Source organism: Chroicocephalus ridibundus, chromosome 13 (assembly GCF_963924245.1).
Source record: "Chroicocephalus ridibundus chromosome 13, bChrRid1.1, whole genome shotgun sequence".
NCBI lineage: Eukaryota > Metazoa > Chordata > Aves > Charadriiformes > Laridae > Chroicocephalus > Chroicocephalus ridibundus.
The window spans coordinates 7,549,653-7,563,611 of NC_086296.1; the positions used below are offsets into that span (position 1 = coordinate 7,549,653).

Below are 13,959 nucleotides of genomic sequence, written 5' to 3' on the forward strand. Positions count from 1 at the left end.
CGTCGCCATTGGCTGAGGCCGCCGTCGCTCCGCCGCCCGTGCCATCACGTGGGCGGCTGGGCTGCAAGGGAGCGGCGGCTGAGGCGAAGCGGGGCGGGGCCAGCGGAGGGGGCGGGATGTGGCGGACCGGAAGCTGCGGGGCGGGTCCGCTCGGAGGTGCCGGCTGTGAGGGCGTCCTCCCGGGGAGGGCCGGCCGGCTGTGGAACGCCTCCGCAGCGCTGGGGCCGAGCCCAGCCGGGGTGGGTTACACCTCCCGGTGTGCCGAGCTTCACCGGGGAGAGGAGGTGGCTGCCTTCTCCCCGCACGTTTTCCTTCGCCGCGCCCGTGGGGGTGCCGGGGGTATGAAGAGGGCGGCGGGGCGAGAGGCTGCAGCACGGGAAACGGGTTTGGTGGTTACTTCGTGCGTTAGTTCAGGCTGGGAGTTACATTTTAGGTATTAACTGGAGCTGTGTGACTTTATGAGTGACGCAGGTTCAGCGCTGGCTTCCCTGAGAGCCCTCACTTTCTCCTTAGGTTTATTCAGCAATAGCAGTGACAGCAAAATTAAAGTGCGTTTTTTTTCCCTACTTTGCTTCTCTACTTTGTTGGAAAAGCAAGAGCAGGGATTGTCCCTGTCAAAATGGCCATCCCGCAGACAAGCATGCGTGTGTAAGTGACTCTGTGGCTGTCACACGGGTAAATGCAGTGGGCAGGCCTGGGAGCTGCAGCAACGCCGACCCTGGCGGGATGGAAGCATGGAGGGCCTGGCTGGGCGGGTGCTGCTTGACATGGGGCTGGTTTATCTGAGGGGTACCTGCAGTGATAATGCCTCATCAGTACCTGTGGAAAATTAAGGCTCTGATTTGAGCGGGACAAGGTGCACAATTAAAATGAGGAAATGCACATTATTGGTTGCAAGTTTGGAACCCTAAGATGTTCTTTTGTTCCACCATCAGGTATGTTGAGGTAAAGGTCATGACAGTACGCAATTGTCTTCAGTGGCAGATCTTAAAGTCATATTTTTGGCCAGAACAAAGTGGGAAAGATACTTCTGGTTGTGGAAAGGTAAATTGATTGACATCATATGGTTACACCCAACATCTAGGTATGACTTAAAATTTTTGGAATAGGGTTGGTAATTGAGCAAGTGATGCTTGTAAAAGTAAATACATTCATTTAATGATGGGCTTTTGTAAATAACGTATGCCGTAAGAATGACTCATTAAGTATATTTGCTCTCTTAACTAGTTACATTTCATGACAAAGGACAATAAGGAAAAAGCAACTAGCTGTACAGAGATCTCTTTGTGAACTACTGCAAAATGACTGATTCTGTAATCTAAAAAACTACATTTCAGCTTTGCCCAGTTTAACACAGTATATCATATCAATTGTGATTACATTTTCTAAGGGGAGCTAGTAGTATTTGCTAGAGACTACCAAGTAATTAAGCACACTGTGTTATTGTGTGTTTTAATATATGCAGATATCACATTCTAAGCCTTTCATAATTTACCTTCGTGAGCGGGGTGAGATTTTTATATTGGCCTACACAGCAACTGTTAAAAACACCTAGCAATGCTGAATAGTATTTGAAATGTACATTATAAAATGTTATTTCAGTCTTCAGGTATTGAGAAGTAGGTACCCTCACTAAAATTCAAAAGCTACTGTTATAACCCTAACATTCTCTGTGGAAGAATAGCAGCTCCAGGAAGGTGGTTTTTAATTTTTCTCCAAACGAGAACACTTAGCCACAGTATATTTAAAACTTTTTCATTAAGGTACATCCATGAGCATTTATTTGGATACAGTGAATGCACCTGTGTCTATACAGTGATATGTTAGTGCACGTACATGTCTTCAAAGACACAACAATGCTTGATCCTGCAAAGACTTGTAGATTTTTAATTCTTTCAATCAAGACCTGTATAGCATAAAATCCAGAGTTACCATAAATAGTAATAAAATGTTAAGACCTCTTGGAATGTTTCCTTTATTTTCTCTTTATTTCCCAGATGACTGGTTAAGTTTCCTCATTTGTCTCATGGAGCAGGCCTTGTTTTACTTTGATGTTTGCATTTTTGTCTTTTTTGTGTTATACACTAAATGTGCTGAATAGCTGTTGTCTGGTTTTAGAGCTTGCAGTGGTGAACAGTTACAACAGCCAAGCTATTTGTAATTAAGTATCTCATGCAGATACCAAAACCACAGCTTCCTTTTAACCCAAAACGTGACCTTATGAGCATCGTCACGTATCCTGCTTTAGGCTGTGCGACTAGGGAATTGTCCCTGGTTTGGATTACAGAGGCTGTTCTATGTACAGGGCTGCAACAACAGGGCAAGGTGTGTTTCTCGGGTCGTAGGCACACTGCCAACCTTCCTTGGTGCGATGCAGCCAGATGAGCTATGTGGGGGAGGTCTTGGAACCAGGAGGAGGGTCTGTTGGGAAAGGATTTAGAGCAGCAATGTATCAGGAGACTGAAAGGCAGCTGTGTAAGCTTCATGCAGTCTGTGTGATCCATTACGGGTCTGTTAAATGGACAGCTGGGCAGCAGTGACTAACAGAGGTGACTGGTGCTTGGTTTGAGGGTGTTAAGTGCTCTCAAAAGGCAAAATATTCTTCATATAGGCACTTACAGTGAAACAAACTTCAAGGCTAGAATCCTGGCTGGATTGACAAAAGCCTTCTACGTGTCAATGAGGCTGGGATTTCATGCCAGAAATGCTTTCTAAAATGGTGATGGAAATTGCTTGGTCCTGCCTACCCTTAAATTAGCATTTATGCTATTTTTAGCATTTATGCAAGATTTGTTGCTTTTCTACGTTGTAGCCATCTTTTTTAGTTTGAATGGAGTTTAAAATGGTCTGAACTATGTTGTGCTGAATTATTTCTAAGTGATGACTTGGTAAGATGCAGACAGTTGAAGACAGCTCTGCAGCATGAAGACCCATTAGCAAAACGTGAGCTGGTGTACCAAAATGCTTACAGTTTGCCAGAATATGCTCCAATATATATCTTTATCACTTCTAAACCCTCAATTCCTGAATACCTGTCATCAGAGATCCACACAAGCTATTTGAAAAACTACTATTTTTAGAATTACTAAATTTAAGAGCCTTTCTCTGTATGTGACATATTTTTTCCCCCTACCTGACATTGAGACTTGAAGAGTAATTTAAGCCACGATAAACAGGCGCTGCAGTTTCCTTGTCTTTTACAGCCTTGGGGAAACATAAGTTTCTGTGTGGCCCTGTGGTGAATTACATCAGGGAACCAGACCAGGTTATAAGTACACAAGCAAAAGAGTGAGGTTTTTTGTTAGATCAAGCCCTCCTTCTCGCCTGTCTCGTGGCCACAAACATCCTGCACGTGTTCTCAATGTTTTTACAAAATGCTGAATCAAGTTCAAGGCCATGGATATCTGCAGTCAGCCACCTGGCCCCTATCAATCTCCCAACACACTCCCTAAACTGGCCTCGGCCTTACTGCCTTCTGCCCCACCCATCTGATCTTAGCTGCTCACCGTGTTCCTGATTATAATTGGGGTTTATCCTGAAGACTGGCTTGGTAGTTTGGGATATGGTTTTCTTGGTCCTGAGTTTGGTCTCTTCCCTTTTCCCTGCTTTGCTGTATGTTTGGGTTCTGCCTGCTGCTGTGGAGGCTGTGGTGCCTCACCAGAGCTTTCTCTGGCTCTTACACACCTTTGGCTCTGCCTCATCCTGTGGCGTTCCTGACATTTAGCGTGGTCTTTGACGGTCCAGTTGCCTTTTTCTTTGGACTAGCACGTTCCTCTGGCTCTTCTGGTTGTTGGCATCTTATCCACAATTAGTTTTTTCTCCATTCCTGCACTGAATCGGAATCACCTCCCTCTTGGGAGGCACATGGCGACTGTGGTGCAGCTGAGGAGCTGCCTCAGGAGACAGTGGCCGACGCCAACCATCCCTGATGCTTTTCTCAGGAGGTCTTTAATTTAAATCTTCTCTGAGGCCATCCTTTGAGCACGTCATCTTCGTGGCTGCTTAATGAAAACACATCGCGCTATGTCGAGCTGTGGGGAGGGGACCCAAACCTGCCGGCACTGTCGCCAAGTGCCCTCTGACCAGGGACAAGTGGCAAGGGCGCGACCGTCACCTGGCCGCGCGGGCCCTGCCGCCGTTCGGGCCGCCGAACGCGGGGCTGAACGGGGGCGGCCCGGCGGCAGGTGGCAGCCCCGCTCCTCCCGCGCCGCCCTTTCCGGGAGGCGGCGGGGCCGCGCCCGGGCCGCCGGGCAGGTGAAGGAGGCGGCGGCAGCGGCGCTGCCCCTCACTGAGGTGACAGGAGGGGCCGCTATGAGGCTGCTCTTGCTGGCGTGCCTCCGAGCGCAGACCGGCAACGCCACCACCGCCGCCAGGATACAGTGAGTGCCCCCCGCTGCCCGCCTCCCCGCCCGCTTCCCCCTCGGCATCCTCCCCTCACGCCGATGCGGCCGCATTTCTCCCCGGCGGGCAGAGGGGGCTCGGCGGATGGGGCCGGTGCCGAGGTGATAGAGAGGGGTTGGCGGGGACCGTCCGCCATTCGGTGCCCCCTCCGGCGCACGGAGGCGGTGTCGCTGCCGCCTCAGCCGCCTGGATGGCCGGCGCCGGGGGTGTGCGAGGGGGAGGGCGGCCGAGCGCCGAGGCAGGCCCTGGCTGATAGCGCCGGGGCGGGGGGGATCCCTTACCGGGAGGCCGGGGCCTGCTGGCTGTGTGTCCGGGAGGAGGGGAGCCCGCGGCGGCTCGGTCTGGGCAGGGTGTTCCCCCACTTTGCCCGTACTGCTGGGGAGTAAGTGAAACTCCCGGAGCGAGATGAGAAATGGATGCGGAGGGCAGTGGGCGCTGGGAGCTCCCACGTGAGGAGCCGTCCCTGTAACCTTGCCGTGGGGATTCCAGAGGCAGCTCTCCCGGGGATTATGCATCGGTGGGGCTTTGGAATTGTTTGGACTAACAGAACTGCGTAAATGCATAGCGTTCTTAATGTCCTCGTTTAGCTTTTTCGATGAAACGTGGAAAAGGATGTGGTTGGCATCATTGCTAAAGGGCTTTGCTGTGCGTGAGCTCTGTTTTTTGTTTTTTTTTTTAAAAAAGGGCACTGTAAAAATGAAACAATTTCTCAATGGTTTTGTCCTCTTGAGGCCCAAAATAAGGACTTGTTGCTTCTCACCCATCAAAGAGTCACCCACGATTTAGCTGTTTTTTCTTAGGATTAATCTCTTCTGCTACTAAAAGTTTGCCCTGACCTTGATCTGTATATTATATGTTATACATAGAAATAGTCCTCTGATGTCGTTTAAGTTTTCACTCTAGTTGTGTCATACCAAGTTCAGCCTCGGATTTGTGCAGGGCCACTGCATTGTATAAGACAGAGGTGGAACATACCTGCTGCCTCATGTCAGTCACCCAGGCATTGAAGATATAAAGCAAATAGAGCATAAAGATCCGAGAAGTTTTCTGTATTTTAAAGGAATAGTTACTGACAAAATGTTGAGATAAACAAATATGTTCTTATGTTTATAATACACATTTTCTACCCGCACCTGTCAGCAGAGGGTTCATGTGTGGTGGTTTGTGTGTCATTCTGCATTTCCTTTCATCTTTAATCTTTTGTGCTCACTGGATAATACAAAACTAGTTGTTCTTGGGAATGTCTGTGCTCATTCTTCCTCCACAAGATTATTTCTTCTGCTTTTACAAATTAAATATTCACTTACGTTCATCTTCCATGTCAAAATGAGGAAAGTCAGACAGACATTCAGACTGTGGAGCGGTGCAGAGGTAATCTAGTGGAAAGCTGGTTTTGCATTATTTCTAGTTAAACTAAACCTGAATAAGCTAGACAAACAAATGTCCGGATATTATTTAAAATTGTCTTTTAATACACTGAGATTGATTGTGATCATGTGAGCCTACTGCATCGAGACACAGTGGTTTAGCAAGGTGCCTTTACGTAAGTCACGGTACCAGTAATTTTGGTTAGCCTTCTCCAGCTCTGACTCGTGCACAGTGGCCTAAGCTAATGTGTTTTAGTATGAAAGAGGGCATCGACTCGGTGAGATGCAACAGCTCAGTTGACAGATGGTTTAATATATTACCATCTTAACGCAATCATTTGCAGCTATGTGAACACATCTGCAGTGATCTGTGTAGAGTACACCAGCTTGCTTTAGCATCCCGTTGCTTTGTAGGCATACCTTGTACAAAGTGGATGCTGCTTTCTCACGCACATAGACCTTCAAACAGAAAGAAAATAATTAGTGAAAGATCAATTTAATTCATATTCAAAGTAAAGGTGGATAAAGGATTCTAACAGAAATAGTGTTTGAGAGTCTGTAACTTATGTTAAGTTGCTCTCTTATTACCTACTATGAATGTTTTTTATAGGAATAATATAAACAAGCCCGTTTAGGGAAAAAAAAACCAAAAGAAGCCTGAAGTAAAGAGTATTAGGTAGCAATTAAATCCATCTTTCTGACTAAAAGGCAAGTCAGGGGACAGCTATCACTAAAACCATCCTATGCAGATACTTCCGTCTAATACTGGTTTTCTTAAGACTTTATGCCATTTAAAAAATAAAAAATAAATCTACATGTATGGCCAAAGGCTTGGGCATGTCACTTCTCAAACTAATCTGCCATACCTGAGGTTAAATGCATATGGTAACCTTTGTAGCATATGTGTTAATACACAAAAAGTATATATATTCCAGTTACTATTTGGCCTCAGTTGTATGTGCATACATGCTTATGAATTTATTTGTTCAATCTTTTTTTTTTTTGTATTGAACCATGGCAACTTTTGGTTAAGTATAAATGAAACAATGAAGTTGTCTTCAGGTTGGACACTTGCCAGCATAGATTAGTTTTATGGCTTATTATCACTGGCTATACTATGTTTATGGTATTACAGCTGTTGTATAACTGTTTCATCTTTTCATAAATAAGATACTCATTTCCTGGGTTTAAAGTAACTGGTGGCAAAGATACCAGAATCTAATTTGGCTAGAAGTCAGCTTCCTAAAACAAGTGATAAAATGAATGTGCTGTGGGCTTTATTCGCATTGGTGAGTATAATCTTTAATCACCTTAAAAAATATGAGCAATAAGTAGAAAATAAAACACTAAGCAAAAGTCTTTGGTTTGGCTGCCATTCTTCAGCCTTAGAAATGAGATCAATGTGGGTCTTAGGAAAGAAAATAAATGAATCTTCTCTGCCCCTTGAAATGTTCTGCTCATCTTTTATTACTTGGTAGTAGGAAGGAATAGAAATCTTCAATTCATTGGTTAATTAGAAAGATTTAGATGAAGTATTTTGTCAATATGTAAATATCGTTTGGAGAGGGAGAGATTGTTTCAGTTCTCATTTGAAATGGGACAGTTGAGATAGCCACTCTGTAAATCTCCAGGTAATCAACTGCAAGAGAATTAAACCCACAAATTCAATAATGCTAATGACTCCTCTTTACAATTATTTTTCAGCTTAGACATTTATTGGAGTAATTCTGAGCCCCAACTTGTCTTCCATCTATTCTTACCCTATCTGCTAACACTAAAATCACACAGAAGAGCACTCGTACAAGCAGGAGATCCTCTTCTCCTCATGGCAGATCGTAAGAGGTCTTTTACCCACCTCCGTCAGTTTCCCCAGCGCTGGTAAATCCCTGCTGTTGTTTGCGTGGCCGTTCCCAAAGCAGCACAGCTGCCGAGGCAGGTGCTCATCCTCCACCTCTGGAACTGAGATGCAATCACTTACATGGCCTGTGCTGGATGTATGCTGCATCCCAAAACGTTTTGAATGTCTAGATCTATTTATAAGGCAGGATTAAACCTTGCAGTTATTTTGTCCTTCCAAAGGACAGTTACTGACTTCAGAACATAGAGACAGAAGGATTCTCTCCCCATTATTGCTCACATTTTTAATTTCTTATTCACAATGGATTTTATTCGTACTTCATTCATGCCAACACAATTTGTCTGTGTTGTTTAAGGGAGAAGTTTGAGAGAGAAATAAAATGAATACTTTGCTTCAACAAGTATGAAAAAAAAAAGAAGATATTTTACAAAGAAAACAGAGAAGATCAAGCATTCGTCTTGTAATTCCATCCACTTCAGTGGGAATTGCGAATATTCAGCTCTGGCCAAGTTTCAGAAAAGGCAGTGGAAGTGACTCTGCTCACTTAATAAGCTTTGAATTGTGCTGTGTAGATTTAACAGTAGCTGATGCATAGCTGCCTTTACAGAATAGACAGCCTAGGGAAAGAGATAATTAATATTTTTGGATGAAGCCTATTTTGTGCCATTTGAGAAGTGTCAGTGTATCTACCTAGCAGAAATGTTTTGGAAATCAGATGTTCTTTGTCTGCCATTAGTTCCATTGAAATATCAGTTGAAAATTAGAACACAAATGTTTTTGAGAGGACGACATCACAGAAAATAAAGCAAGTTTCAAAACTATAACACTTTAGAAGTAAGCATACTTTTATCTCGCTTGTGTATTAGCTTCAGCCATCCTGTGTTTGGAACTATAAGACTGTTTCTGTATGTGAAGACCTGTGAACGGCAGATTCAGGTTGAAGGAGGAAAGACTGCTAGCCAGGGTTAAGTGAGAAGTTGTCATCAATAACGTAGGAAATAAAAAATGAAACACTGTAAAACATCACCCAGTATTTCACAGTTGTGTTAGGGGAAAAATGTTTTTCTATAGAAATCTTTAATAAAGTGAAAATGTGTGTCAGAAAAGGGTTGTACCTTTTAGCAATGTCTCTCTGCATACAGTATAGATCCAGAGCAGACACTTACAAGTTTCACTTGTAAGCCTCATGATTTACGAAGAGTGTAGAAAATATAACAAAAAAGATTAATTCCCTGAATATTACAATCAGTGGGACTGGGAAATGTTTTGTCCGATATTCAGATGTGTATAAATATCACAGTGTAGGCAGTGACTAATACAATGTACTCTAAGAAATGGTTCTTTCAAGCTTACTGAATGACTGAAGGGTTCCCTGTTTGGTTACTTACTAGTAAAACACCCAAAATCTGAAATCTGACAGCCAAACTGCATTTTAGAAGTATTATTCTCCCTGAGTAGTGGCATTGGCTTCCATGAGAGTTTCGGTAGAAGGGAAAGATAATGGCAGAGCAAGGCAAATTCTGATTCCGAGCAATAATCACTGGTTGTTAAGACACACAGTTGCAAATTTATCTACCACATACAAAACTGTGATAGAGAGAAAATGTGGCCTTGAGAATTAGCATTTTCGGTGTTGTCTTAGATTCACAGACAGCAGGAGACGTGATCATTTTTATTTTTCATTCAGAAAGTATTTGTTTATGAAATGGCAAAATAATGTGAATACACAGTTGCCAGGAGGAGGAAAGATATGGGTAATGTATCTTTTCTGCCTTGGCTTGATTCAGGGACATCTGTGACTTCATAGACAGATCAGCCTTCGAAAAAAATCTCCTGCGATAGCTTTGCAGCACCCTCTTACCATGTTCCTTGATAACAGCATATGTGTGAAAATCATAGTCTGCTTTTTTTTTTAGTTATAAAGATGAAAAGTCATTTAGAAAAATATGAAAATATCACTGTAAATTTCAGTACTTAAATACTACCCAATAACTCTGCTTCAACGCACATATATTTCCATATATGCATACTCTGAAGCCTGTGACTAATCATATTGAACTCAATGGTATGTTTATGGGATTAAGGCCTCTCTTTGCATCTGGGAATTTGAATTATTCTAGAAATAATTTGATAATTTTTCCTTCTTAAGCTGTATGCAAATTTTTTACATGCTCCTGAGTCATTATGTGTAGGAAAAAAAAAAAGTAATAGAGGTAATCCACAATTTATGAGCCTTTGGAACACTTGAGGGAGTTCCCCCTCTATATACTGCAGAAACAGCTGTCATTCAGCTGTGAGATTTGGAGCTGTGGAAACTGTGGAGGAAAGGAAAAATATTATTTCCCAGTATATTTTAAAAAAAGACACTTTAGATCGAAATTCCTAGCCGAGTTTCTTGATTCCTGATGTCCTGAGAGAGTTATTTTCAAATTAATTGTAATATGCAAACATATTGCTTGTACATGATAGTGATTTATGGTAATTGGAATACTGATGGGAAAAAATTCTTTTAGACTATTTAATGAGCACCTGTGAAATTATGGAATGCATGCACGAGCATCCCGAGTATTTGCCCGAGAGATTTTCTTTCCACAGCTGTGAGATTTGGGAATCATTATTTAGATATAAATTGAGAGCCTCTTGCAAAAGGCAAGCAGGTACCTGGTACCAGTTCATGGGACAACCGATGTAAATAATTGCTCAACAGTGTAAATAAGGAGTTTATAATCTGGCTGTATTTTATTATTTATTAGTACGTATTACAATTTATTGGTCTTGTTTCAAATGGTGAAGTTAAAAGTAAAATGAGTTTCTTTTTAGAATAAGGAAGAAATACAGCACCATATGTTGTGCCAATGGAGCTCTGTCTGATATAGTGCTAATACATTCCACTCAAGGCCTCAAGACATTTTACAACATTTTTAGCACCAATTTCTGCAGTAATGACTAACTTCTGCAGGACAGAAAATTACATTCCTTGGGAGGATATGAAATGATCAAGAAAGGAAAGAGCCGACATTATCCAAGAAGCTATTGAGTTAGCAGATTTTAATGCCAGAACAATTAATATGTTATGAGAAATAAATCAACTGGAACAATATGTAATAAGCAGAAAACATTCTTGTGGTCTTTTTGTAATATTGAAAATTTAAACACTACATGTCAGCAGATAGTGTGTGCTAGTTTCTATGAAAACATGGATTTTCACCTGTATGTTTTTTTGGCTGATAACTGATTCTGGTATCGGTGGGAGGAATTATGAGCCTAGACTATAAAAGGAAAGACTAAAACAAAGCTCACTGAAATGCCTAAAGTAAAGCCTCCTGTAATCAATCAGTTTCTTGACTTTGGCAGTCTTTTAATCAATGTTTTAATGTGAGGAACCACTGTATATAAAGATGAATGGGTAAGGTGACACTAGAATAGGGGCGGGGGGTGATTGTTGTGGATTGTTATTTTGGTTTGGTTTTTTTCTTTTTAGCAATTCAGATTTTTTTAAAAAGACTGTGAAAGTGTGTTTTTGTAATTACTTTTGTGTAATTTTTTTCTTATACTTGAATTATCCTGTGCCTGTTTTACAAATGGGTAAACTAAGACAAGTAGCAGTTGAACCCACAGTCAAACAGAAAACTCTCCGGTTTTATTTATGTATTCATTTTTTTGCCCCTGCAAACATTTATGCATAAATGTTCTGTATTTTTAATAGCATTGATTAGCTGGACGTATTTGTGTTTTGTTTCACTTGGTGGCCTTTCTCCAGAACCAGGATCTGAGAATCTCTAAGACCAAGGTCTAACACACTCAATTCCAATGGAGTCTTCTCAGCTGAAGCTCAATCAGGAAAGATCCTGATCATACTTCACTTCTGCTCATTTCCGAAGGTGTTGTTTATACTTTGTTTAAGGCTTGGGCCTTAAAATGGACGCAGTTTATGTTGCTTGGAAGTGTGACTGTGGCTTCACAATGGTGAAGGTAACAAATATTTTCAGGACCGCTCCCCCTGGCCCTTCAAGCTCCATGGTTGCTTGAACAAAATTAACCTAAAGGTGAATGCAGGTCCTTTCCAACCATGAAGATTCTGTGATTATGATTAAGCTTATTTAATATACTGGCCTACAACATTAACAGTATCTTTTTTTTTTTCTTTTTCTATTTGTTCTGATAATGAAGGGATCATCTAAGTGCTGCAGGTCATATCTGTGTTCTTAAAGATGCTTTCATGTATGAAAGTCCGACTGAAATAGCAAATCTAACCTCCACAGACAAGTTTGATGCAGCCCTGGCCATTCATCTTTATAAAGCAGGCAGACTTCTGCAAGGTAATCCCCTTTCTATTTTGCAATAAATATACATCTTACAAAGAGAAAAGAATGAATACAAACAGTTATAAATGGCTATAAGTGTATAAACCCACATGTAATGTAATTATTCTGTTTTTCCACTTCAACAAATGTTCAGAAATGCTGAAAATCTTTCTCTGTGGGAGACCTGATCCAGAGAGGAGAGAACTAAATAAATGAACTTTTAAAGCACATAGTGCATTTTATAATTAAGTACTTTAACTACATTAAGATAAGAGCATTATATTAACATTAAGATACTTTCAGCAAATGTGTTCTTTCAGAGGACAATGGCTTGGCTAAGTATAGCTGAGGTCAAACAGAAGAAAGCAGAGAGGCTAATTTGATTTTTCTGCTTAAAAATGAGTCAGGGTTTTCTGGACGTGCAATAACTTTGAGATGTCATTCATGACAGCTAAACTGTAGGAGACAGGATGTTATCAGACAAATAATAAAATTTTCTATTGTTTCTAGCCATGTAGAACAAAATTTTAGCCTGCCATTAATGATACACCAGATGCACTGGCTTTCAAAATGACAGACACTGTCACCTACTGAAATTGCAAGTGTGCATCCGTTTTTGAGATCGCATTCGTATTGTACAAATATATTCACTTGGACAAAGGTACATAATTTGATACTTTCATCAGATCTCAGTATAAGTTGTGTTGTGCTAGTTTTCAGACTTCAGAAGTCCCCCCACAATTCGTGCCGGTGGGTTTTCAGAAAGCCCGAATTATTGTCTGGCACGCTGGTGTGTCTTTTGTTACAATGGAGCTCTGGTTTCAGTAGGGATCCTAGAATACAAATAAATAATTCTGTAAGGTGATCTCTGCTAACATATGCACTAAGACTTCTCTTGTTGGAATATAGAGATGATTGTTTTTGTGACAAGATCCGGAATTGGTTTGGACAAGGCTTATGGAAGTTCTTAGAACTGTCTCTTTTTTTTTTTGCAAAGTAACAAAATATAAGGTTGGATTTTAAATGTTTACTGTCAAACTTTATTGCATTTTTGACTTGCATAGCATTGCCCAAATGCTGTTGCGGTAAGATTTTCAAAATTCCACAAATCCTACAAAGCCTGATGCTTGAATGGTTTACAAAAGCTCAGTAATTTAAATATGTCAGTCACACTGTTCCGAAAACCATCTGCAATAACTGAATAAAAAATGAAACAGAAATCTATGAAAAGCAAGACAGTAAGTGGTATGATTCCTGGTATGATCCTAGTCAAAGTGTAAAAGTTATTGTAGACTTCTTGAAAGGAAAAAGTGATTCAGAAGACATTCCTGATTCTTGTAACATTTAATCTTTCCATATCCCTTATTAAGAAATACCTTAAAGAAATTTATCCATTACAGTCATACTACCATTATTACCCTACTAGCAAACTTTTGTACCTCATCTTGGAAACTTTGTTTACATGATTGGGGATGTATGATCAACACATGTAATAGATGACATAATAGTCATTTACTTTTTTATTTATTAGAAAGGCAATATATATTTTATATTGTATTACAGAAACTCAGTCTCTTGAAGATTAGTGTGGCGGTGCTTTGATAGTGCACATTAATTCTCTTCACAAACATTAGAGTATAATATTTAAAAATGCCAAGGAAAGTCTTTAAGTAGCCAGAATGGCAATTGGTCTTTAATTCTTTTTGTTTGTTCTTTCATGTAGCAATGAGCAAATTAGCAATGCTAATAAATCCTCATCTTACAGCTCACTTAATTTTCAAATACAAATGTGAACCATATAGTATGTTTTCTATCTTTATCAACATATTTATTTCGTTCCCCATTTGCTTTAACGTTTCCGTATTTGTTTGGTTTTAACCATGAATTTTGATTAACCTATAATTTCCCCTCCACCCCCTAAGCCACTATGGGTCGCTGTAGAAAGTGTCACCAATAGTTTCCACAGCGATGAACGTTCAAGGTCAGTTACATTATCTCTCAAAAGGACAACCTTCCATCAACACAATAA

The 13,959-nt window shown here is 41.0% G+C and overlaps 1 protein-coding gene across 3 annotated transcripts in view; it reads left to right on the forward strand.

The window, feature by feature from the left end:
* Nucleotides 1-942: 942 nt before the first annotated feature.
* The window catches only part of GLT1D1 (glycosyltransferase 1 domain containing 1), a 72,009-nt gene continuing 58,992 nt past the window's right edge, over nucleotides 943-13,959 (forward strand). For 2 of the 3 annotated variants that reach the window (XM_063351125.1, XM_063351126.1), the window contains exons 1-2: nucleotides 4,105-4,379; nucleotides 11,797-11,945. In XM_063351125.1, the coding sequence (XP_063207195.1) occupies nucleotides 4,312-4,379; nucleotides 11,797-11,945 (217 nt within the window). In that variant the 5' untranslated portion in view covers nucleotides 4,105-4,311. Of the gene's footprint in view, nucleotides 1,045-4,104; nucleotides 4,380-11,796; nucleotides 11,946-13,959 lie in introns of those variants that run through there. The other variant, XM_063351127.1, reaches the window with a different exon arrangement.